Source organism: Carcharodon carcharias, chromosome 9 (assembly GCF_017639515.1).
Source record: "Carcharodon carcharias isolate sCarCar2 chromosome 9, sCarCar2.pri, whole genome shotgun sequence".
In the NCBI taxonomy this organism is placed as follows: Eukaryota; Metazoa; Chordata; class Chondrichthyes; order Lamniformes; family Lamnidae; genus Carcharodon; species Carcharodon carcharias.
In genome coordinates, this window is record NC_054475.1 from 144,906,676 (window position 1) to 144,933,978 (window position 27,303).

A 27,303-nucleotide genomic window follows, 5' to 3' on the forward strand; every position below is an offset into this window, starting at 1 on the left:
CAGTATCTCAGAAAAGAGGTAGGGCCTGAAATTATATGGGGCTTCTCCGTAACATTGGCGAGAGCCTTGGAGAAACCATATGGGATTTCAGAGCCACAGCTATCATTTAATAATCGACGTGGCACTGGCAAAATTACTTAAGTCATATCAAACGAATGACCTACATTTGTAATTGTAGGTTTTACTCTTCAGTTTTTTTGAGTGTAAATTTAAATCAGCTTATACCCAGAGTGTCCTTATGCAACAGAAAATTAGGTGAGAAAAGAAAGCAAAAGACCAAAAACTCTATGTCCCAAAGCGCTTTACAGCCAATGAAATATTTTTGAAGTGGAGTCACTGTTGTAGGAAATGCAGCAGCCAATTTCTGCACAGCAAGGTCTCACAAACAGCAATACGATAATCAGGTAATTGCAATTTGAGAGGAAAAAGCTGGAATCATATGTAATGGCATTACAGCTGAATAAAGGCAACTACAGAGGCATGAGGGAGGAGCTGGCCAGAATTGACTGGGAGATGAGCCTAGCAGGAAAGACTGTGGAACAGCAATGGCAGGAGATTCTGGGAGTAATTTGGGAGGCACAGCAAAAATTCATCCCTAGGAGGAAGAAGCATGCTAAAGAGAGGATGAGGCAACCATGGCTGACAAGGGAAGTCAGGGACAGCATAAAAGCTAAAGAGAAAGCATACAATGCGGCGAAGAGCAGTGGGAAACCAGGGGATTGGGAAACCTACAAAGACCAACAGAGGACAACTAAAAAGGAAATAAGAAGGGAGAAGATTAAATATGAGGGTAAACTAGTCAGTAATATAAAAGAAGATTGCAAGAGTTTTTTTAGATATACAAAGGGTAAGAGAGAGGCAAAAGTGGACATTGGGCCACTGGAAAATGACGCTGGAGAAGTAGTAGTGGGGAACAAAGAAATGGTGGAGGAACTGAATAGGTACCTTGCGTCAGTCTTCACGTTGGAAGACACGAATAACATCCCCAAAATTCAAGAGAGTCAGGGGGGCAGAGGTGAGTATGGTGGCCATTACCAAGGACAAGGTGCTAGGAAAACTGAAAGGTCTGAAGGTGGATAAATCACCTGGGCCAGATGGATTACACCCCAGAGTTCTGAAGGAGGTAGCTGAAGAGATACTGGAGACATTAGCAGTGATCTTTCAGGAATCACTGGAGTCAGGAAGGGTCCCAGAGGACTGGAAAATCGCTAATTTAACTCCCATGTTTAAGAAGGGAGTGAGGCAAAAGACGGGAAATTACAGGCCAATTAGCCTGACCTCGGTCGTTGGTAAGATTTTAGAGTCCATTATTAAGGATGAGATCTCAGAAAACCTGGAAGTGCATGATAAAATAGGGCAAAGTCAGCATGGTTTCATCAAGAGGAGGTCATGCCTGACAAATCTGTTAGAATTCTTTGAGGAGGTAACGAGTAGGTTAGACAAAGGAGAGCCAATGGATGTTATCTACTTGGACTTCCAGAAGGCCTTTGACAAGGTGCCGCATAGGAGGCTGCTCAGTAAGATAAGAGCCCATGGTGTTAGAGGCAAGGTACTAACATGGATAGAAGATTGGCAATCTGGCAGGAGGCAGAGAGTGGGGATAAGGGGGTCCTTCTCAGGATGGCGGCCGGTAACTAGTGGAGTTCCGCAGGGGTCAGTGTTGGGACCACAACTTTTCACTTTATACATTAATGATCTAGATGAAGGAACTGAGGGCATCCTGGTTAAGTTTGCAGATGACAGAAAGATAGGTGGAGGGACAGGTAGTATTGAGGAGGCGGGGAGGCTGCAGAAGGCTTTGGACAGTTTAGGAGAATGGGCAAAGAAGTGGCAGATGGAATACAACGTGGGGAAGTGTGAGGTCATGCACTTTGGTAGGAAGAATAGAGGCATAGACTATTTTCTAAATGGGGAGAGAATTCAGAAATCTGGAGTGCAATGGGACTTGGGAGTCCTAGTCCAGGATTCTCTTAAGGTTAACTTGCAGGTTGCGTCAACAGTCAGGAAGGCAAATGCAATGTTGGCATTTATTTCGAGAGGACTAGAATATAAAAGCAGGGATGTGCTGCTGAGGCTTTATAAGGCTCTAGTCAGACCACATTTAGAATATTGTGAGCAATTTTGGGCCCCGTATCTCAGGAAGGATGTGCTGGCCCTGGAGAGGGTCCAGAGGAGGTTCATCAGAACAATCCTAGGAATGAAAGGCTTAACATATGAGGAACGTGTGAGGACTCTGGGTCTATACTCAATGGAGTTTAAAAGGATAAGGGGAGATCTGATTGAAACTTACAGAATACTGAAAGGGCTGGATAGAGTGGACATGGGGAAGATGTTTCCATTAGTAGGAGAGACTAGGACCCAAGGGCACAGCCTCAGAGTAGAGAGAACAGAGATGAGGAGAAACTTCTTTAGCCAGAGAGTGGTGAATCTATGGAATTCATTGCCACAGAAGGCTGTGGAGGCCAGGTCATTGAGTGCATTTAAGACCGAGATAGATAGATTCTTGATTGGTAAGGGGATCAAAGGTTACGTGGAGAATGGGGTTGAGAAACTTATCAACCATGATTGAATGGCGGAGCAGACTAGATGGGCCGAATGGCCTAATTTCTGCTCCTATGTCAAATGGTCTTAGGTGATCTGTTTTAGTGATGCTGGTTCAGAAATAAAAATTGGAGAGGATGCCTGGAGAATAGTACCATGATACCTTCTATATTAATATGAGAAGGCAGAGTCCATTTAATGTCTCATCTGAAAGACGTCACCTCCAAAAGTACATCACTCCCTCAGTAATGAACTGAGGTGTTGGCCTAGATTTTGAGCTCAAGTCCCTGAAGCAGGACTTCAGCCTCCAATCTTCTGATTCGGTGGTGAGAGTGAGTCACAGCTAATACAAAAAATGGGGAATGCTCTCCTGGCTTCCAACAAATTATACTACAAATTGAATTGATAGAAGTTCCATATTTAACAGGTGAAATGAGCACTCAGTAGTTCTACTGGCGTGCAAAAACCCCACTCCCCCATCCCCCCCAAACCCACTAAACTATTAAATAACTAAGGGAATTTATCATAAACATTGGCAAAATGGTTGGGGTCCAGCCTAATGGTCTAGTTTCAACATATAATCATACATTTTTTCTCAACTGCAGTGCCAGCAAATCGCTTTTAGAAGTACAAGCTATGCCTATTAGCCCTAAACATGTAAAATAAACAGGAGAAATACACGCGCAAACAAATCACATACCCAGTGATGTAAATGGCAATTAAGTCTTCATTTAATTTAGAAAAATGAGAGAAGCATTACCCTGTAACAGCTGGCCTGACTGAAAACTATCTTAAAACTCAACCATATGATTTGACCTTCAAGGCCCCCTGTTCTACACTAATTGTTTTTCACTTCACTTGAAGTCTTCCCATCCTTGGCTTTTAGTCAGTACACTCAAATTCCTGAGATTAAATTGGAGAATAGAGCTCTGTTCCTACACCCTTTGCATTAATGTTCTAAGGATCTCACGACCATCCAGGCCAGCCAATTGGCTTTTTAGCTTCATTTGATTGGACCTTTCAGATTTTCTTGTACAGTAATGACTTTTTAGAAAGTGGTTGCAGCTTACACTGTTAAAACGTATATAATTAGCTATAAACATGCACAAGCAGGACAAACTGTGGCTGCTGTAGATTTCTGGGACTGAAGCTAACTTAACGGACTAACTGCACAGTTATAATGGAATGTAGATTGAATAAAGGCAGTTAAGTTATTCTGAGAGTTTCATGCTGAGCGTGATAGAGTCTGTTTTGCTGGAGCAAAGTCAAAAAAACATTTTCAAGTTTCGTGGGTTGATTTAATTAAACATTAGTAATCCTCGTCCAAGTTTCTCTGAATATAAATGTACATCTGGCACTAAAAGTCAATAGAAATGTGTAATTAAGGATTGAGAGTTTCCAAAGGTTGGAAATAACACGTGCGTTCTGTCTCCTCTGTTATTGCATTTCCTAATTAGCTGGCATTTGATCTTGTGCAGGAACCTCAATGCTGGCCCTAAAGTAAACATGCAGCATCTCCTGTTAAATCAAATCACTGGCTTTGCAGAGAAAACCTGGATTCAGTTGCAGGAGATGGCCTTACTCTAACCATTTTCTAATTGAATCTGACCTCGGAAGCTCAGAATTTTGATTGTTGAATGACAGCCACTGCACTGTAATTTTATGCTCTGATATCGGCAGTTTCAAAGACAAAGACAAAGGAATTCGTTTATGCATGAACCAGTAGCAATTTCAGAACTGATAAGGGCTTGTCAGTCTCCTCCCAGAAGCAGACACTGTTCCTTTGAGCCATTAGCTGAGGAAATGTTCAATACCAGCAGATGTTCTTCAGTTGTGCCAGTTGAATTTTTAAGCTTGCAGATATTCTTGCTATAAAGTAGGTTTTGTAACTGATTATTAATTACTTTTCCCCAATATTTTTAGCTGTGCATATCGAGTATGTTTAAGCTGTAAACAAATTAGTGACTGCCTTTGTTCTTGCAATAACAAAATTGTTCATAGGCATGAACAACATCCATACAAAATACTCAGTTTAGCCTCAGTTTAGGAATCCAAAAATGACATTGAGCAAGCAAGCTAGTTGGAGCAAGGCACTGTACTACCTTCATCTTAAACAGACTCTCATAATTTTGTAATCTTAAAGAAACACAAGCCCATCATGGTATATTAAACACATACTACTTGCAGATGGCTCTTACACAGTTCTGTACATTTTTAAATTCATTCATGGGATGTGGGCGTCACTAACGAGGCCAGCATTTGTTGACCATCTCTATTTGTCCTTTAAGAGGTGGTGGTGAGCTGCCCTCATGAACAGGTACAGCCTGAGTGGTGAAAGAATTCCCACAATGCTGTTATGGAGGAGTTCCAGGATTTTGACCCAGCGATGAAGGAGTGGTGATATATTTCCAAATCAGGATGCTGTGTAACTGGGAGGTGGTGGTGTTCCCAGGTGCCTGCTGCCCTTAGGTGGTATAGGTTGCAAGTTTGCGAAATGCTGTCAAAGAAGCCTTGGTGAGTTGCTGCAAAGCATCTTGTATTTGGTAAATACTGCTGGCACAGTGCGCCCACCATGAAGGGAGTGAATATTTAAAGTGGTGGATGGAATATCAATCAAACAGGCTGCCTTGTCCTGGATGGTATTGAACTTCTTGAGTGCTGTTGGAGTTGCACTCATCCAGGCAAGTAAAGAGTATTCCATCACGCTCCTAACTTGTGATTTGCAGATGGTGGAAAGGCTTTGGGGAATCAAGAGGTGAGTCACCCAGAAAAACCAGCTTCTGACTTTGTAGCCATGGTATTTATGTAGCTGGTCCAGTTAGATTTCAGTTCAATGGTGATCCCCAGGATGCCGATGGCAAGCGATTCAGCAATGTTAATGCCATTGAGTGTCAAGGCCAGATGATTAGATTCTTTAGATGGTCATTTTCTGGCACTTTAGTGGCATGAATGTTACTCACCACTTATCAGCCCAAGACTAACTGTAGGCCAGTTCTTGCTGCATGACTGCTTCATAACTGACCATAGTAATCATCAGCAAGGAGGGAAGATCACTGATGAAAGCAAAATACTGAGGATGCTGGAAATCTGAAACAAAAACAAAAATACCTAGAAAAACTCAGCAGGTCTGACAGCATCTCCGGAGAGGAATACAGTTGACATTTCGAGTCCGTATGACTCTTCATCAGAACTAAGGAAATAGAGAAATGAAGTGAAAAGATCACTGAAGAAGCAGTTGAAGAAAGGTGGGTCTAGAACACTCCCCTGAGGAACTCCTGCAGCGATGTTCTGGAGCCAAGATGAATGATCTCCAACAACAGCAACCTTCTTCCTTTATTCTAGGTATGACTCCAATCAGTGGAGAGTTTGCCCCTGGCTCCCACTGACTTCAATTTTACTGTAGCTCTTTTGCCCATGTTTGGGCAACACTTCATATTGCCAAGGCATACCTCATTCCTCTGGAATTAGGTGGAGTAGGGAGATTAAGTCAGGGATCCTGTCCTCCCATCTCTTTTTCTCTCTTAGACAAAACAACTGAAGCTGTCCTTGCATACTGATCTTGAGGTCACCATTATAATTACTTCTCTGTTAATATGATCACACCGCACATAATAGGTTAGAACGCTGTATCTAACTTGACAGTTTCATGGTTGAATTTTTCAACCAAAGCTCTTGTCTATTTAATAAAACACAAATCACCATATAATTGGAGTGATAAATCACTTGTACATAATTTGTCCTTTAATTATATAGTTACCGTTTGGCATAACCTATAAAAGATATTTGCAGCTTTCCTATATTGGAAAGATCTAAAAACACCCCCAAAATAATTTGTATATGGGGTTTTGCAGTAAATGTTTTCCTTTTTTTTAACCTTGAACTTTCGCCCAATCAGTCTGAATTTTTAGCAATTTACAGAATAAAGATTTTTCAAGCTGAAGGGTGAGGGGAAAAGTCCAATGTGGCATCCAACTCCAATAAATTCTAGGCCAATAAGAATATCATGAAGCATAAATTGACTATAGAAGAAATGACCTTTTGTTAGTGTACAACCTATTCTATTATGAACTCCATCTACTTATTAAAACACCTCGGGAAATGCTAACTGACTCCCAAAAATAATTGAGCAAAAATCTACACCCGCACCCCCTATGCACCTTTATTACTGAAACCTAGCCAACTGCTTACCACAAGTAATGTTTAGATGGTCCCAGCAGTTGTGGGATATTTAATAAAGCATTTCTTTTATATTCAACATTGGGATGTGGGCATCATTGACAGGACAGCATTTATTACCCATTGCTGCTTGCACTTTAGAAAGTGGTTATCAGCCTTCTGCGCAAACAGGCAAACTCTGTATAGTGGACATGCTCCCCTGGTGTTGTTAGGGAGTGGGGAGGGGGGGTGGTTCCAGAATTTTGAAGCTGAGATGATGAAGAAACACTGATGTATGTCCAAGTGAGGATGTTGTGTGGCTTGGAGGTGAACTTGGAGGTGATGGTGTTCCCGCACATCTTCTGCCTTCGTCCTTCTCGATGGTGGGGATCATGTGTTTGGGAAGTTCTGCCAAAGAAGCCTTGGTGAGTTGCTGCAGTGAATCTGTAGATAGGACGCACTGCAGCCATGGTAGGCCAATGGTAGAGGGGATGTGTATTTAAGCTGGTGGATTCCTGTTCCCATAAGTTTCAATGCTATTCCTAACCAGATATTTAACCAATTTATTTGGAGGAATTAATAATACAGCATCAAAACTTTTCCAGGGAGCTTTCCACAGATCCACTGCTCTGAGGGAAAAACAAAATTTCATCTGATATCCAGTCTCACTTGAAGCTTGCTAGCTTTCATCTTGTATCCTTCAGTTTTGCACTCAGTCCAACTTCAGTACTTTGCTTATGTTAACATTTATTGTGTATCCTGGCATTGCAAGATTTGGTCATGTATGTTCCCGTGGCAGAAAATGGCACCCCTTAGGCTGCCTCAGCTTTTGCCACACCTCTCTGATAGAGACTCTGCTTTCAATGATTTGGGAGAATTCTATTTTTCTATCATTAGTGTGCCCAGGTCAGTTTATTTTAAAAAGTAAGTTTGCACGTATATAATGTGTTATTCTCATTCTGGACTTCACATACAATTAATTTGAATAGAAGTCACTGTTACTATGTAGTCAAACAAGGCAGTTCTGCATTCCTTTCTACTTTTTGTACCTTTTACCTGCATCAAGCTCTTCCATTTCAGCTGAGGTGCCGAGTGAGGTTGTGTTTGAAGTACCTTAACTTCAACCTGCTTGGTGTTAATAATAACACTACCCCAACTGCAATAACACAGCATTTCACCACAGCAGCCCATCTTATGGTTTCTCTAATATTTGCCTATTTTGGAAGAAGCATTGAGGCAGCAAGAGTACAGAATGTACTCTTGGTGTGGGACTTTAATGTATATCACCATGAGTGACGTGGTAGTACTGCTCCTACTGAACTAGCTGAATTCAGAAGGACATCTGCCACATTGGGCCTGAGGCAGGCTGTGAGGGATCCAACAAAAAGGAAAAATCTACTAGACCAATCTGGACGTCACAGATGCATCTGTCCATGATAGTATAGGTGGGAGTAACCACCCCACAGTCCTTGTGAAGGTGAAGTCCATTTTCACACTGAATACCTTCCATCGTGTTGTGGGGCACTACCGCTGTGCAAAACGGTATAGATTCAGAATAGATTTAGCAGCTCAAAACTGGGGTCCATAAGGTCCTGTGGCCTGTCAGCAGCAGCAGAATTGTATTCAACTGGAATCTGTAACCTCATGGCCTAGCATATGCCTTAGTCTACCATTACCATCAAACCAAGGGATCTCCCTGACTCAATGAAGAATGCAGGAAGGCATGCCAGGATAAGGACCAGGCACACCTAAAAATGAGGTTTCAACCTGGTGAAGTTACAGCACAGGACTACTTGCATGCTAAATAGTGGAAGCAGCATGCAGGGCTAAGAAATCTCATAGCCAATGGATTAGATCAAAGCTCTGCAGAGGTTGGGAATTCTGTGCTGAGCTCCTCATCTCCTGACTCCCCAAACCTATCCACCATCTAAAGGCACAAGTCAGGAATGTGATGGATTATCCTTCACTTGCCGATGACTCAAGAAGCTCAGCACCATTCAGGACAAAGCAGCACCTAATCCACCAACTTACACATTCATTCCCTCCACCACTGACGTACTGTGACAGCAGTATGTGCTATATACAAAATGCACTGCAGCAACTCACCAAGGCTCCTTTGACAGCACCTTGCAAACCTGTGACCCCTACTACCTAGAAGGACAAGGGTAGCAGATGCATGGGAACACTACCAGCTGGAAGCTCCCCTCCAAGCCACACGTCATCCTGACTTGGAACTATATCACTGTTCCTTCACTGTCACGCAATCAAAATCCTGGAATTCCCTTCCCAGCAGCACTGGGTGTACCTGCACCACACAGACTGCTGCGGTTCAAGAAAATGGTTTGCCGCCACCTTCTCAAGGGCAATTAGGGATGGGCAACAAACGGGGCCTTGTCAGCAACACCCACATCCCATGAAAGAATAAGTGATGTGGAACAGTGGTGAATTATGGACAGTCGTATCATATATACTTTGGGGCCCAGTTGCAATAGTCAAAGCCATTTTACATATGGCCATCAGAAAGAGGAGACTTCCACATCACTTTGGAGTGGGTTGATGAACAGCTTTCATAGATGAGCGTTCTCTTGTTTCTCCTCTTCTGAATGTCACGCAAGCTCTTCAAGGCTGAATTGTATGGTAGTTCTGTCCTCAGGCAGCTCTAATTGTAGGTGGGTGAACTCACTGCCTGCTTTTCCTTGGATGTCAATCCTAGAGCTGTTACCAATTTAAAAAATTCACTTCCAATCATATATAAACTCTGTGTGCACTGAAAATAATTTCACCCCCAGTATTGTTCCCCTTTCAGAACACAATGACTTTTTTGATAATTTTGCAAAGCAAAACATGGTTTCCATTAAATGTTACTTAATTATACCCTGCTAAAATTTTACAATGGACATTATAAGTGTAATTTGTTGGTGTTTCATACAAAATGTCTTGCTGTTAATGCACAGTGGAGGAAATGAAAAATTTCTGAAGTTGATTAGTTTGCAGGAAAGCTGCTGACATTCTCAAATGTCTGGCTTGTTTGGTTTTCCCTCTTCCCTTGAAAGCTCTTTTTCACGCTGGGATACACTTTTAAATGCATTGGCAGGCCTTTCATAGCTCATTCAATCTTCATGTGTTACCCTGGAAACTTGAATGTTGGGCTTTTCAACTGTGGCAGGCACCTCACTCCACTCTGATGCTGTCCCCATCAAAAGCTCTCACGCATGAACTTCCCAGATGGGGAGGTCACTGGATAGGATTGGCAATGTTAGTCTGTCATGATGCAAAATGGTATATATAGCCTAGCAGCCTGAGGATCCGTTATACTGATGTACTGTGATTCGGAGCTGCTGATAGTCCCACAGCTAGCGTGTATATTAATTCAAAGTCCCAAGAATCCGTTGTGAGCAGTTACATATTTATGGCAAACTTTTATGTTAATTTGTATGTATAAGACAATATTTTAAAACTGAAACCTTAACAATTGGTTAGTTTACAATTTGATCTCTATATTGCACTTTGATATTTGCATTAAGTTGAAGGTTGTTATTTGGAGCACATGATGAGAGGCAGTTCCCTTATCACATAACCATTACATCAATGTGATGTAAGGATACTCACCATCTTCGGTTAACAAGGAGAATGACCTAAGAATTCCATATCCTGGGGAAAAGATGATGTTGGAGGAGGGAAGCACTAGGAAAGAAACAAATTCCACCTGGTAGATATGAGCTGGATTTTCACGGTGTCAGGGAAACTCTGGACCTATAAAAATGGCAACTGGGACCCGATTCTAGGATTCCCGGCCCTGTTCCTGACTTCCCCAGTTTTCACCAGCACAGGATAAGGGTCCGTGCTGGTGCAGGCCACAAGCCCACATCCTGCACTCCCAACCTGGCCGGTTCCATTACGAGGATAGGCATCTCCTAGCCTTCTGCAAATTTCATGCAGTTGGGTCAGTTTTTTCCATGACTTGTTGTTCATAGATCACAGAGGAATTATGAACCATAGTGTGGATGAGGGAACCATTTGAAAGGTAAGTTTAAAGGGTCTTACCAATGCTCCCTTGCCAACTTATGGCCCTCCACCCACACCTCCATGTCCCCTTATACCCTCCATGTGAACCTAAGCCTCCCTACCCATCCTCTGGCCCCTCTTACCCTCCATTCCAACCTATGCCCCTCCACCCACATCCCATGGCCCCTCCTACCCTCTTTGCCAGGATAATGGCACTTCCATGACAATTCAACCAATGTACACTCCATACAGAGCCACTGAACCAGAGAGTAGCAAACGCATGAGTGAGAAAGATATTTTTAAAAATAGTCATTAATTCATAACTTTCTTTAAAAACAATAGATCACAGAAAAAGAACTGTCAGTCAACCAAACCTCATTATACATTCTTGGCTAAGAGCCCTGGCATCCATTAGTCTGTTGAAACAGCTGTGCCCCAGGGAAAACATTGCCTGAGTGACAGCATTTTCTCTAGGATTTATTCTGTCTATTGCAAAATGTTTATTTACATAACATATATAGGTGTTAAATGCTGGCAGTTTCAACTATTGATACTTTAAAGAGTCTGGATGATTGACACTTTGTTAGGGCTGTAGTAAAAGCAATATTTTTTAATAAAGTAGAAAGTCATGAATGAATGACTGGTTTGTAAAATATTTTTCACACATGCTGTTGTTGCTATAAGTTCAGTGGTTCTATACAGAGAGCATACTGGATGAATGGGCATGTAAAGGCCATAGGTTGATCTGGAGGGTATGAGGAGCCATGGTGGATGGGTGGAGGGACATAGGTTGGCATGGAGAGTATGAAATCCGTGGAGGGTGGGTGGAGGGACGTAGGTTGGCTTAATGGGTATAAGGGGCCATGGGGGTTGGGGAGGCATGGGTTGGCCTGGGTGGGGCATGGGAAGGGGTGGGGCTCAGGGGATGTGAGGGGTGAGGGCTAGAGGTCTGTTTTATTGTTTTATTGATGTTATTATAACTGGGACAAAGACCCAGAGCACCAAAGTGGGTATTTTAAACATACCGCCTCAGCACCTGGCAGCCCCTGTGTCTGCCTTGGAACTCTTTCCAGGAATGGTGCGCCCAACTCGAACACACACCTGCATCCACCCCTCACCAGCGGAATGAAAGTCCCATGATTGCAAGCCCTTTCTCCTCAGATGGATGAGCTGAGCCAAACCAGGAAATTTCCCGCTTCCCGCCTCTTGGATGAAAATCCAGCTCCATGTGTTCTGTTGAAAAATGCATGATCTAGACCATTCCATCCTCCTTTCTGAGAGGATACCATAGAAGTTCGAAAGCAGAAGAGATTTAAATAGTGGGAAAATCAAGGCATTGAATTTAGTTTTTGAAAAACTCTTCAGTAGTCTGAACTGAGCTAGTATGGCCTACCAGGATCATGTTATCAGCCCTCTACAAGTTGCCTGTTGTATGTGCTTTCAGCTAATGGAACCTCTAGCAGCCAGCTCTCCACTCCCAGGTCTAACAAGTCTCCAGTCTCAACACCCATTTCTACACCAACCAGCCCAGGCTGTCTTCGCAAGCACAAGGTAAGTCATTATTATACCCCTCTCTTACTCTATTAGAATGAAGTGAATTACTTATATCTATTTGAGTCTCCAAAACTATGATGCTCCATTATGAGGGATCTTCCTATTTTGTTCTTTAAATATGTAGACTTTTGGCAAATAGAAATTTAATGCAGATCTGTGATTATTATCTTCCATTAGCATAGCAAGGACTTAAGCAACTTTCTGCCTGAAAATTGCCACTGGTAGATGCATTTAATGAGAAGGGAAAACTCTTCAGCACTCTTTTAACCATTTTTCAAATACTATGAATCAGCTCAGTTACCCTCATGTCATAGGCTAGAACCAGGGAGAAACTACTGAAGCTTTCAGTGGGAGTCGATTACTTTCCAAAGATCACTCAAAAACCTCGCATACAGATTTAAAAATGGGATAGTTTAAAAGTGAAATCTGTGAATTAATTAGAATGATTCATTATTTAGTTTACATGCAAAAGAAAATAACTTGTGCACTAATATAAATCTCCTTAACCCCTTCCTCGGACATCTCAAAGCACCTCTCACACATTTATTTTCAAAGTGCAATTGGTGTTATGTCGGCAATCATGGCAGCCATTTTGAACACAGCAAACTGCCACAAATAATAATAACTGAACTAGCTGGTTAATCATTTTTTGTGATATTTGCTGAGAAAAGAAAACAAAAAATCTGGCCACGCCTTTTGAGTGAAGTTCGATATGCCTGCCAATGGAAGGAAGAGAATTGAATTTAAAACCAATGCAATCCATTCTTTCTCATGCCCAATGGCTGGTTACACAGTAGTGTTCACATAATCCTGGGACTAAGCTGTTTTCAAAAGTGAAACTCAAAGGCTATCATTTCCTACTGGTTTTTCAGATGTTAAAAAGGAGTCAGAAGTTTATAAGCAGCTGCCAATCTACAGGGGAACAATTACACTGCAACTTCAGATTGTTTATACCAGGATTTAGTTTCTAATGGACCTTGCAGCATTACAGGGATGGCCATGTTATGCTCAACTCTGCCTTAGCAGCGGAATAATAAGCCATCTGTTACCTGGAGCTGGTTTTTATAGGCCACCTGTGGGTCGGAAAGTGGATGGGTGGACCTGTAAAACACGGTGCCATGCCATTGGTGACGTAATGGCAGCCAGTAAACATGATCCTATGAGTGGCAGGGAAGGCGTCAGGTGAGCTACCCCCTCATGGCTCAATTGAAGCCCTTAAGTGGGAAGGAGAGGCCTGTATCCAATGTTTAACCTGACAGATTTGTACCTGCAGGCTGGTGACTAGTGAAGGTGGGTGGGGGAGGTGGGGTGGTGGTGGTGGGTGGTGCCTTCTCTCGGGCCCGCGACACCAATAGGAGTCCCCTCCCCAGTTTCCTTTCCCCAGCTCTGTCCAACACACCCCGCCCAAACCTTCGCTGGGACTTGCCAGCCTGGCCCCAACGAGATCCTGGACTAATCTGGGTTCCAGGGCGTCCATGGCTGCTCTTCCTCCCAGGTCTCCTGCAGTATTGCTATGTGGCCATCACTCCCAGTGGCATTGCCAGTACTGCAAGAGCTGACAGCCTCCAATTGGCTGGCAGCTCTATGAGGTGGGGCAACCTCCTGGAGGTGAGTGGAAGTCTTACCTCATAATACTTAAAGGTCCATGGGCTGTAAAAGTGGAGGGCGACTCATCTGTGATGTTTACACTGGGATGCAGGGCTCCTGCCCTCATCGTATAATCCAACTTCTGCGCAATGCTACCGTCCTTACAAAGCAACATGTCTTCTATGAGCAACATCAAGAACTCCCCAGCAGCTGAAACAAAAATGCTGCCGAAATAAACTTTAAAATCTTTATCTCTCTCCAAAGCATTTATTAATTTTAAATAAAAATCAGTACTGATGAGACTAGGGAACTGACTTTAAGGGCATCTCAATTGCGGGGAAGCTGGATTTTCCCCAGTAGAAATAGTCATTATCACAGGTTGCTGCCTGGGGAGAGTTACTGAATCTGACAGCATAAGGGTGTTAGATTAACATCAGCAGAAATACAACCATTAACACAGCAGGGTGTATATAAATTATAATTTCAAGTGTACATCTCTCTACACCGCTCCCACTGTGAAAATAACTTTCTTACTATTTGTGGAATATTGCATACTGAATTCTTTCTTTGAAGAGAAATGCTGCATATTTTGAAATGTTTCAGTCCTGGAAACATAAAATCAATGCATAAAAAGACACCGAACTGAAAATAAAATAAATAAGGTCTGGAACAAAGAAAATATAAGAAGGAAAATGGTTAGTGAGATTTATGGATTTACCACTGGGGGCCAAACCGAAGAAATGAAGAAATTAATTGCTTGCACATTTTACAAATAGATATTTGAAGAATAAAATTCAACTGAGCTACTTACAGATTAGTATAGGGCTAATGAGCAATTAACTTGCACCCAGATTAAGAGTAGGCAATACTCACCAGGTCATGGCACCATCTGTGGAGAGAAAAACAGAGATCACAGAAATAAAAATCAGGGGAGATGCAAATTTGGCATTTATCACACAAAGTCAAAATCACCCCCAGTGAAGCTTTCGTAAATATTTTTGTGTAAACCATATCTAAAGTCTTGTTTCTCCCCCACTTTCCCACTGCAGGACTTGTATCTGCCACTTTCCCTGGATGACTCGGACTCACTGGGTGACTCGATGTAAACCAGCAGAGTGAGGGAGGGCTGGAATTCTCCATCTGAACCAGTGAGACTTGGAAAAGAAATTCTGCCCAGTGTGCAGAGGTTATTAATCTTGGTGCTCACAAATTGCCAAGTGACACCAAAAAAAAAAAAAAAAATTGCCCTGTTTTTAACAGTTTGTCCTTCTCATGAGAAACCTAGTATCTTGGAATATCACTGCCTTTTTCTAAACATCAGATATGAAGCACTGTGAGAATATTTCATAATAACACAAGCAGGTCTCTTGTACATCACTTGTTCTTTGAAACTTATAGTCCCTGGTTTTGTTTCTTATTAATGGTGCTGTGTGATTTTCCATTTCTCTTTGATATTTGATGTGCAGTTATTATATGCTTCATTTATAAATCTGTTTTTAGTTATTAAAGACCTCTGCCAGTTTTTTCTTTTTTAAGAAAATCCTCTGCTGCGCAGACATGTTTAACATCTGATTTGTTTAAAAAAGGAGGGATAGAAAAAAAAACTCCAAAAAAATCATTAAATAAGACTCAAACATTTAGTTTAAAATTAAAATAACATTGATTTGAGAATGGGGAAGTAATTTGAGAAAAAAACAGCTTAATAAGACTAAGACATTAATTTTCTAAAATTAAATTTGATCACATTTGTTTCATACTTTTTTTAGTAACAAAATGATTCTGATTCTTGCTTTATATGACATTTTGAATGGATAGAACTATTTAGGATTAGAGTGAGACAGCAAATTTACATTTTACTAATAAGAACAAGGTGTTCTTGCGCTTTTTCATTTGTGAATGTGTTCACTGTGCAATTATCCAAACCAGTTTATAAGTACTGAATAGCATTAATAGATTACTTGTAAAACATGGTGGTGAAGGTTTTTCTTCGAAGACAGATTTGATAGGGAAAAGGGAACATTGACTTGCCACTGGATTAGGATTAGTTTGGAATAGACTTGCCATGCATGAGACTTATCTTGTGCTCTTTCTTGATTTATAATGGATAATTACAGCCTTGTTTGATTTGGAGTGGCACTTAGCTTGCAGCCTGATGTTGCTCTGATGTGGACTTCAAATCTCAATACTCTGTGATTTCTTTCATTTCACTAGCCGAGCCTGGAAGGTCCAAAATGAATATTCTCCATGTCGTTGTCCGGCTGCGGAATATCTTAAAATGCTGTCTGCTTTTTGTTTTATGCACCCCTCCCAATCAACAAAGAAAGGCTCTGTACTAACATGGGTTTCCCAGTGCTGTGAATTCCACCCCGTTTAACATTACAGGTTGGATCCTGTAGCATCAGCTAGGCAGTCCTGTGCTTGGCAATTGTTTGAATATTGTGGCTGCACTCCACCATTAGCCGGAAAAAAATAGTGGCTGAAATGGATTGCTTGATAGAAGTAATGTTGCAAGTCAACATATTGTCTACTGATAGTATAACTAGACGACAATCCTTTACCAGGGATATCAATGTGCCACAGTAAAAAAACTATTGCCAGCTGGCATTTCAAAGCATCTATCATTTAATACCTCTCCAAAATGAAGTAGTATTGTTACAAAAAAAATTGTCAATTAAAATAATGCAGAGTGGGATGGTGGGTAGGGTAGAGCAAATGCAGTTAGGTTTATAATTGGTAAACTTTGACCTCTCATTGTTCCTTAAACACTTGGATCTTGCATAATTTTCTGGCCATTCCTGAATCTGTCAACATTCTTTATCTGTTCAAATGTTAGTTCAAATCACCAAACCCAGTTTAATAATTCAGGAAGTTGCCATGCATGTTATTTTGAGAAGATTACGGGGGCTATCATCACATTTTTTTTGCAGAATTTTAATGGCACAGATGGAGGCCTTTCAGCCCATTGTGTCAGCACCGGCTCTCCAAATGAGCATTGTGACCTAGTGCCATTGCCCTGCCTTTTCCCCGTACCCCTGCACATTGTTTCCATTCAAATAATCATCTAATGCCCTCTTGAATGCCTCGATTGAACCAGCCTCCGCCACACTTCCAGGCAGAAAGAGGGTAATTCCTCATATACATAATGTCTGAAAAAGTCTACGCTACTACATAATTAAAGAAATATTCTTTAAGACTTGTGTTGCATCTATAGTTAACCCCACAAGGATGAAGGATTTTGAGTCATGAATATCCTGCAGAATGACATCTGAGCTCTCGGGTTTCAGAAGTATATCAATGGTGTTCTTCAGTCAGTGACAGAAAGCAGCTTTCTTCTCCTTTGCTTTTTTGAGGGGTGGGAATAAGGAAACTAACTTTTCCATGGCAGAAAAGCCAAAAGGAGGAATTCAGTGGAGTCCGGGTATCATACCTTGGCTCCTCTGCTCTCTGGTACTTAGCCTTAGTACTACAATATGCTAGGCAAACACACTGGGCTGGATTCTCCTTGCGGGCTTTAGGACTCCTCTTTAGGCTGAAATGGGGGTCAGAAGCCCATGTTGTGTCAGAAACAGTCACTTGTCATGATTTTCCCCAGGTTGGCCAATTGTAATGGCCAGAGGCTTGCCCTCCGAATATCTGGAGGATCAATCAGAGGCCTTTCAGCTTGAAAGGAGTATCAGGCTGCAATGAAAAGTAAATAAGTGAGAGGGTGCTTCAAAATGGAGGCATCTCTCTCCATCTTTTTCAAAGTTTAAATTTTTTAAAATGGTGTTTTGGAGATGGAGGGGTTGTCTGTGGCTTCTGCAGCTTGCAGACAGGCAGGGAAGGCCTCTAGGCCTGCCTGGAGAGCTGGTCCCCTGCTCTCACTGCCGGGAGGCCAAAACCTGCCCAGTAAACTGACCCCTGCTGCCTCCAGGAACCAGGAGGCCAATTGGTTGCATGATATTTGCATTGTTTTTGGGAGGCAGATTTGCCACTGCACACTTCATTGGTTTATGAACCACCCATTATCATACTCCACAGAAATATTGTAGCCAACAATATGGAGCACAGTGAACAAAACACAACGGATTTTAGAAATTTCACCTTTATTTTTTAAAAAAAAAACTCTCATTTAAATCTCCTCATATTTTTCTGTTTCCTAGCATGTCCAATCAACATACTCCTTTTCTTTTTTTCTTGTTTGGTAACTGACTGACAGATGATGCACTCCTGGTATAAGTTCCTTCTTTCAATATCTCCCAGAACAGAGCTTCCATTACAGATTGATCTGCTTTCCAATAAGCTGAGGGTGGCACTTTCGCACATTTTAATGAGCAGGATGATGCCTGTCTGCAGTCCTCAAGAGGTTAATTCAAAAAAGATGAATACAGACTCAGTCACAGAGTAGGGTGGTGCAAATTAATCCATGTTATTCCAAATGCTGTTTTAAGTTCCCAGTTTCTATTCCTCGGTCCAGTCTCTCTAATTTCAGTCTTTGGTATCATTTGAACTCTATGGCCAACTTTACAGTTTAAAATGTGACAATATATTCCATTAATAAAGGGAGGAAAAGTCATGAAGGAGACTATTCCCAACAGTCCCCCACCCCCACCCCAAGCCTCTACAGAACAGCATCTGTATCAATTGAGGAGAAACCTGGAGCTCAGATCTTTCCATTCTTCTACCAGGAAGAAAGTATAAAGACAAGGAATGCCTGTAAATAAATTGTTAGGAAGTTGTGGGTTGGGTTGGGAGAAAGAGGTGGTAGGATAACAATTAAAAAAAATGTTTGTCAAAATGAGCTGAAGCCACATCAGATTAATTCTCAGTCAAACAGGTTAAGTGCCACTCCATAAAAAGTAAACATAGTGTAAGATTAAGATTTGGTCAAAGCAGCAGTGTACGTTATTCAAACAGTGTCTTTCATGCACAGGCTACCTGTAAGACATAACAATGGTACTTGGTGCAGATGGCCCACTTGTAATTTAATTAATTTCAGTGCTCAAGGTACACATCGAAGAAAAGGCTGTGGCCCTTAATCAAACAAACTCTACCTGAGTGCTTACTTAAAACAAAATCTAACATTAACCTGTGTATTTTAACAGTATTATTGGTCATTATATTGTGGAGTTGCTTCTGCTGGAAATGGGACCACAGCTGCTCTGGATTGATCCTGTTCACGTTGTGGGATGAACCGAGAGCACCTTGAAGTAACTGAGCGTGTGCAAAGTTGAGCACGAGCAGTTATTCACAAGTCTCTATTGCATGGGGCTTTCCCAAGAAAGTACAGGCCAGCAATCCGATCGGAATATTACTGGCTGTTATTGGCAGCGTGAGCTGCAGCCACAACAGAAAAATTCACTGTAAATAAGTGGCTGCCACTGGTGGCCCTTTGCCTTTAGAGAGAGAAAGTGAGAGCTCATCATGAGGCAGTGTTTTGTGCCCCAGGGAAGGTGAGTGAAACCACTTCATGAGGTGATGCTCTGTCTGCTTGCAGCAAAGAATTAAATGACCTCACGAGGCAGTGCCTCTAGAGGCAAGTGCACTGTCTGGTTTGTTACAGCACTGCCTCTGTGAACTGCACCGTTGGTAAATGACAAGAATTCAGATTGATAGTAATGCTAATCAGCAGTATTTATTTAACAACGAACCCTCCAAAAATACCATTACCTAAGATCATGCGTGTATTACATTGGTATCTTTTATTTTTCATTGAATATTGTAACAATGGTGGCGGCTGATTTGTGAGTTTATTTTGAAATGCAACAAAGGCTCACAAAAACACTGAAGCCAGCCTCAGATTTGTATATCTGGTAAAAGACCAGCCTAAAAGGAAAACTGGCATAAACACTCAAAATGTTACAGATTGAGACCTTTTTACAAAGGATTAAAAAGGACCATTATAATAGACTGAAGCATTGCCTGTTATGTGCTGCATTCATTTTTCTTTTATCCGTGCACGTCATGGGCAGTGCAACCTGGAACTGTTAGCATTCCCATGGAAACAGATGGACTGTTTTCGTCGCCATGCAACAGGAGCCAGCCAGGGATAAGTGGCACTATTCCCATAATTGGCTGCTAGTGTACGAGGCAGCTGAGGTGAATGTAAAGGAGCAGAAAGCTGAAGCAAAGTTAGTTCTGGATATGAGTCACCAGCAGAACTTGAGGCTGGAAATAAATTGGCAAGACTGACATTGGTTAGAACTGCTGACAAATACAACATACATTGGATCAGCATTGAGTCTGGTTAATGCTGATTATAGGATTACAATTGTAGCTTTTTTGAAACTAGAGAAAGGTATTGCTGAACAACACCACTGTCCTCTCTCATTATCATATCAGCCTAGACTGTATATGCCAATTTTGGCTTTGCTATTAGTGTATTTATATCCCATCCTCATGAATTAAAATATAGCAATCTGGAGACTCAGTGATGTAGTGTGTTTTACCCCTGAGTTCTAATCCAACCCAAGCTAATGTGATGAAAGCCTCTTCTCTGGGCTGGTTATGAATTGTCTCACATGAAATAATTTTCGGTCCAGTTCCAGGTAACATAAACTTATCCCCAAACTGGCAGATTGATCCTAAACTGTCAATTTTATTCAGAAGATCAACGAGGTTGGCTGCTGCACTAAATTCACGTTAGTAAAGCTGTAGGTGTTCTTCAGAGGTTTGCATTAATGCAGCTTGTTAGGGCAATGGGATTGAGCTTTACTCTGCATTTCACAGCACTGAATCTGCCCTAGCACCAGCTGATGCTCACACTGGATGCCAGAAGTGAAAATCTGTTTCTGAGCACTAGCCTCACCTTGGATAGCGCACATAGAAAATAAGTTTGTAATTTGTAAGTATGCATAGTAACTCAGCAAGTCCCTTTGAGAGCTATGTTACAGAGATTGTGATCTTTAATACTATGGAAACCTTAAACAGCCTGGCTCTTTACATATCACTGGATGTAAGCGGATACATAATTAATTGAAAATCTGATATTTCCTCTGAGAAAAAATATTTTTGGTCATTGGAACAATATTGTCTTTTTGGGGTTGTCCACATGCTGTGCAAGATTTTAACTGGTTCAAAACCCAACCACTTGCACAGAGTTAAAAGCAGGCTTACGTACAATTCTGGTGCCTTCCTGATCTTAACCTTGTCTTTGGATGAAGCTGGCAAGGAGCAGCCAGGATAATCCTGAAGGTTTCATCAATTTTGGTGCTGTTGCTCATTTACTGGTTAGCAGGTTTCAAGGTGGCACCATTGGAAGCCTGGAAGCAGATTGCCTGCCCGTCCACCTATTAATTAGGTGTCTCACTGAATCATACCTCAACAGCACTCATATTTATCCCATAAATGGAAATAGTTGGACTTATAAGCATGCCTGAAAATCTTGTACTCTGAACAGGAATTTTTTTGGCACTTAACTGTAGATAATTATCCAATAAATATGCCATAAAGTCAGAAACTGTTGATCTTAAATAAAATTAAAATTAAGTTTTGAATATACCTCATCATCCAGGAAGAGCTTGGAGTGAACTGATAGCACAAAAAGTGATCAGAAACAAAGTTTAAAAGCTACATTACGATATTCAAACAGCAATAGTTTACATTGTTTTCTGAACTCCTTGGAAGCTTATTACCCTTTGGTTTCTATGTAATCATTCCTAACTATCAGCCATTCTCTTTGCTGCCACTCTCAAACACTTACCTTTCTCTGTGGAAACACCCCAAGGTGTTCCCAGGTACCTACTGTGCTGTTTAATTACTCCCAGGTACATGGTGTTCTCTATGTAATCATTTTCAGGCGCCACCCATTGTCAATGTAGTTATTCCTGTCTTATAACTTAAGGTACTTTTTGGCTGTTACTGACCCATTAGTTTTGGGATCCAGTCAGCAGTTAGTGAGCAGTGGTATGTAACAGTAATACAGTTCTCCGCAAATCTATTGTCAGAAAATTAACCAGAACATCAATGCAATCCATAGGATTTATAAAAACCAAAATTTGCTTTTGAAAGAAATGCCTGCCATCAAGTTGAATATATAATGGAACTAAGGGAAAGAGATGTTTCTTTTAAAACATTAATTTCTGAATAGTTTGCTTGCTTGTTTTTTCTACTACATCAGTGCTATCATGCTTGAACCATGTGCATGTTTTCAGCCATTTTTGCTATCTGTGGTGAAAAGTCAGTTTGCTATTTTTGCTGCCTTTTTTTGTGAAATTCTAAATGTACATAAAATGTTTATTATTATTGACTTTTTAAACTTCTAGTGAGTAGGTGTAGTGGGAACTCTGTAATGTAGTTTTGCAAAAGTGCACACCAGTAGAGATTTAATGATAGAAGTGTTTGCTTGTTCGGCTAGGTGAGGACTTAAGGATCCATTTTCCATTTGGCTTTGAGGTTACTATGCAGTGATTTCAGTTTCTCTTTTGTGGCAGGTCTGACTTTCCTTCACCGGCCTCTGTCATTGAATTCATTTCTATACATCCCTCAAAAATAGAACTTAAAACGTTGATATTGTGAGCTATTGTAAGAGAATTTGTTCCTTTTTTAGCACTGTTTTTGAATGACTAGATACAGCTGTTGAAAATCGTACCCAGAATGTTATTCAGTTTCTTTCTTAAAAGTGCATCGATCTTACTGTTCGAGATTATGGATTCTCGCATATGAGGCCAAATCGTTCCATTTCTATCAGATTACTGTGAAAGAGAAACTATCAGTTTGCTTTGTAACTTCATTTCTAACACTTGTAGTTTGAATTTGTATTCATTTAAATGTACATTTGCAAGATGTGTGTAATTTAAAAAAAATACATTTGATGGAAATCTTATTGCTGTGTGTGTGTGGCTTATTTACTCTTCAATGCAGTAAGGCTAAAGTACAATATTCAAACATAACACGACCATTATTTTCCCCCTTCATTTTTGGTATTTGCGTGGCATGCTTTAGCTACATGTAAAATGGGAAGGACCTATTTCCAGGTTTTATACCAATTTCAAATAGTCATAGAGACAAATGAGAAGAGTTAGAACTGACTGCCGTGTCTTTCTGTATCTGTTAAGTTGCGTGGAATAACCTTCCATTGTATCTATCTCGTGACTGCCACTCCAGACTTCTTGACCTTCCAGTAGAGAAATGCTTCGTCGTTTCCCTATATTGACAAGCTGAGGTCAAGAGCCCAGCAGCTGGGGGCCTGCTGGCACAAAGCCACGTCCCACTATGCTGTGGCATTAAACTCAGCTGAATGAAGGTGCTTTGCCACCCTAGCATTAGTTTACCAATCAATATGACTGACAGCATCAAATACCTAACATCTTCTAGAGAAGCAACAGTTCTCTGGCAAGGGTCAAGGGAGGATTACAAACCAAAGGGGAATTAATATGTATCTTTCCTTGTGAAAGTTTGTGCTAATCATTTTTGTTTGTGGAAAGAAAATTGTTCTGTCTTATTCTCAACATGGCATTGTAGCCTCAGCTACAAATGGCAAAATTACGGGCAGAATTTTCTGCCTGTCGGCTCAATTAAGGCCCGCCCAGCATGACCTCTGGCAGGAAGCACTATACGTATCCTGTGCGGGCGGGGAAGGGATTCCCCAAAAGTGAAAGTTCGCTCTTTCGCGCGTGCGCACGAAAGAGTGCATATGTCCCTGAGGCTAAGTGCTGCTTAAGGGAGATCACTGACACGTTTAAAAATATTAAAAGTAGAAAAAAAAAATTCCTTAATGTGTCCCCCTCATGTGACAATGTCACACGAGATGGGACATGTTCACAATTTACATAATAAGTTTATTAAACTTTTTTAAACTCTACATGAAACCTCATCCCGCCGGTGGATGAGGTTTTTTGTTTTTTTCTATTGCCCGCCGGGGCTCCTGGCCTGCCCGCCAACCTTAAGGTTGGATGGGCAGGTCCTTTAATTGTATAATTGATCCTGTCAGTGGCCTCAACTGGCCATTGACAGGTCGGTGGGCACACAGCTGATTTTGCTGCGCCCCCGCCTTCCTGAAAATTTAAATGAGCAGGGATGACATCGGGGGTTCCTCCCAAAATCATCCCATGTCATCTTACACGTCGGTGAGCAGGCCCCCGCCTCCCTGCTCGCTGACAGCAAAATTCTGCCCAATGTTTTTCAACATCATATTGTGTGGTTGTAGATAAATTTGGAATAACTAAGTAAATAGCATTAATGAACATTAATAGGTAAGTTATGTTTCAGTTTCTACCAAGTATATATTTCCCTAAATCACTTTTACGAATTGAGATTAAACCTGGATGAAATCATTTATTGAATCATGATTCATCCACATAAGCTTTTAAAAGGACATCATCTTCATGAAGAAATGTCAAAATATATTCATTCTTTTACAAATTAGTAACAGTGCTGTAAATTGCTTCAGGGCATGCCATTTTTATATTATCATTCTGAAAATGAATTGCTGCTCTCCTCCATCATATCTCTGCATACATTTTAGAAATAAAATATAATACAAAAAAGAATATTTCATAAGCGATATTTCTACCTTAAAGGGTTATTCTTGCTGTCTTGAGAGAATCCTGCAAGAACCAAGCATCATTAAATGGCATTGTGCATTTGTGTGGAGCCTCGGCCTACCATAACTCATCATTTAGTTAATTATTTTAAACAAAAAGGTTGTACAAAAGATAAAACATCAGCACTTCAACTGAAGAAGGAAAAGAAAATCTCTCTCAATTCTAATATTTCCTCTGCTTAATGAACGACCATGATATTTCTGAAACAGTCAGTGAACCACCCAAAAGGCCAATTAGGATGGAAGAACTGCAAGAGACAATATTTTGTATTGGCCAAAAGCAGAGAAGTGGATGGTGCAGTGGGCATTCCATCTTTTTTCTTTAGAGACCTACTTTTGAGTTCTGCCCAGACTGACAGGATAAAAGCCTCTTCTCCACTGAATGTAGAAGTATAACAGAAAGCTAGCTGGATTTCAGCCCAATCTCTAGTGACCTCAGATCCACAGCACACAAAATGTAATATAACCCAAACATATTGTACGTCATCTTCCTCAACCATGTACTGCTAGTTCATACTCACTGTTAATACGCCCTTTGTCAGTCTCAAGGATGACTAGATCTACAACAGGTTGTGAAGTGGATGTGTATACGCTACAGCTTATCCGTGGGAAGAAGGTGAGATAACTAATTTTCAATGTTGCAAAATCAGGGCATTTAGTTTGGGGGAAGAAAAAGAAGCTGAGCTGAGGTCAGGAGAGGGGAACTTAATTTGATGGAGAATGGGAGGCTGATGATTGCTTTGAAACCTTGTCAAGTACAGGTGATCGATCCCTTGGTGAAAACAGAGACACTGCTGGAGACAAAATGGAATCTGTACAAGGAATCAGAAAATTGAAAATGTAACCATTAAAATTTAGAAGTGATCAAATTAGCTTAAAGCAGAACTTGACTACCTTGAAATATATTTACCAGGACAGAGACAACAAAACTAAGATAATTGTGGTAAAGTGGAGCGCTATGTATCTTTAAGAGAATGTAGTTAGTTGACCATGTGAGCGTATTGACCAATTGCTACACAATGCGGGCTTCTTGGGTAACTGTAAGACTAGAGCTGGAGGTAATTAAAGAAGTACACTTTGTGTTAGTGTTCTGTTCTTAGTTCTAATAACCCACCAGTATTTGTTCTGTTCATTGGTCTCTCTGCTTGTATTGTTTCAAGCACCATCTAATGTGTTAATATCAAGGGTGCAGCTAGCGTTCGCTGGACAAAGCGAACCTGCTAACCAAAAACATAAAACTGGCGACAAGGATAAACTGGATCAATTGATGGCAATCAAGAAAGCTGTGGTAAGCCAGCCACGTTACTTCACCATTACCTTGAAGCTGTTTGAAAGCGCAGTCTCCTTAGTCATTGAGTATGCCACAGTTTGGGCATCTTGAACCATTCAACACCGTTTCCAATGACTGGTCTCATTACGTCAAATGCCTAGTGTTCTTCTTTACCGCTAATAACATTGCGGGGGAGGACAAGAAGAGGGCGATTCTTTTGTCCACATGCGGGAACAAAACGTATGAGCTGATCCGCAGCTTCATGTCACCAAACATCTCCATTGTGAAGACTTTCGATGAGTTAGTAAACATTTTAAGAAACCACCTGAAGCCAAAGCTCTCAGTCACTATGCAGCTTTTTAAATTCAATTCGAGGAATAGGCTTCCAGGAGAAACAATTGCTGGCTATAAAGCTGCTTTAAAGGAATTAACGGAATATCGTGAGTTCAGAACTTCAATTAATGACATGTTGAGAGACCGACTGATATGTGGAATCGGGGACGATGTTATTCAAAAGCAATTGCTGTCTGAAGCTAATCTAGACTCCAGTAAGACATTAGAATTGGCAACAGCCATGGAGAGCGCTGTTAGAGACTCGGAGGCAATAAAAGATACACAAGATGGTGCCGTCCATCTTGTAGGGCAGGAAGGACCAGTAACAAAAGGCACAAAAATGTTGGACTCTGCAGAAAGGCGGGGAATGCCCACTATGTACAGACCATTGAAGAACAACAGTACTACAGTATTAATGAGAGAAATGCATCTAGGCAGCCTGCAGCTGGTCGACAGTTCAGAAATATCGAATGCTTTTTCTGCCATTGCAATGGTCACATAATATGGCACTGTAAAGATAGACTGAGGCAGCATTTTAAAAACAAAGGTAGAAATCGCGAAATCTGTCTCATTGAAGAACAAGAGGAAGCAGAATCTGACATCTATTCAATATACAAACTGAAAGTGGGTAGAACTGAGCCAATGCAGGTGGTCATTAGAGACAATGAGAAACCCATCAAGGTGGAGGTCAATACTTGGGCATCAATTTCTGTCATAGGAGAACATACGTTCAGATAATAAAGGTGTCCATCCTTTAAGTTTGGAAGAATAAGACGCAAAATTAAAAACATATACGGGTGAAGAAATAAGAGTGAAAGAGATATGTCAAGTGCAGGTGCAGTATGGGGATCAGTCTGCAAATGTACCCCTTATAATAGTAGCTGGGGCGGGCCCCAGTTTAATTGGTTGCAACTGGCTCAAAAAGATTAAATTGCAATGGGCTGAGATTTTTCAAATCAGAACAAGAAACTCGCAGGAATTATTACAAAAGTATGCTTCCATTTTCATTAACGAGCTAGGAAGGATTTGTGGGCTACAAGCCAAAATCCATGTAGACTCGAAAACAACCCCCAGATTTATCAGAGTCAGACCAGTCCCTTATGCTCTACGGTACAAGGTCAAGACCGAGATAAACAGGCTGGAAAGGTTGGGTATCTTACAACCATTGCAAATTTCCAAGTGGGCGGCACCTATAGTACCCATACTGAAGCCAGACCAAAGTGTTCGCTGATGCGGTGACTATAAATTAACTGTAAACAGGCCAAATTTGATAGACACCTGATACCGAAGATTGATGAATTATATTTGAAATTGGCAGGGGACATCACATATTCAA

At 41.2% G+C, this 27,303-nt stretch overlaps 1 protein-coding gene across 1 annotated transcript in view; it reads left to right on the plus strand.

Annotated features, from left to right (window-relative positions):
• LOC121281781 (neuronal migration protein doublecortin-like) overlaps nt 1-16,813 on the plus strand; it is a 168,773-nt gene extending 151,960 nt beyond the window's left edge. Inside the window, exons 7-8 of the mRNA XM_041194764.1 lie at nt 12,146-12,252; nt 14,892-16,813. Of these exons, the coding sequence (XP_041050698.1) occupies nt 12,146-12,252; nt 14,892-14,948 (164 nt within the window). The 3' untranslated portion in view covers nt 14,949-16,813. The remainder of the gene's footprint in view (nt 1-12,145; nt 12,253-14,891) is intronic.
• The last annotated feature ends 10,490 nt before the right edge of the window (nt 16,814-27,303 follow it).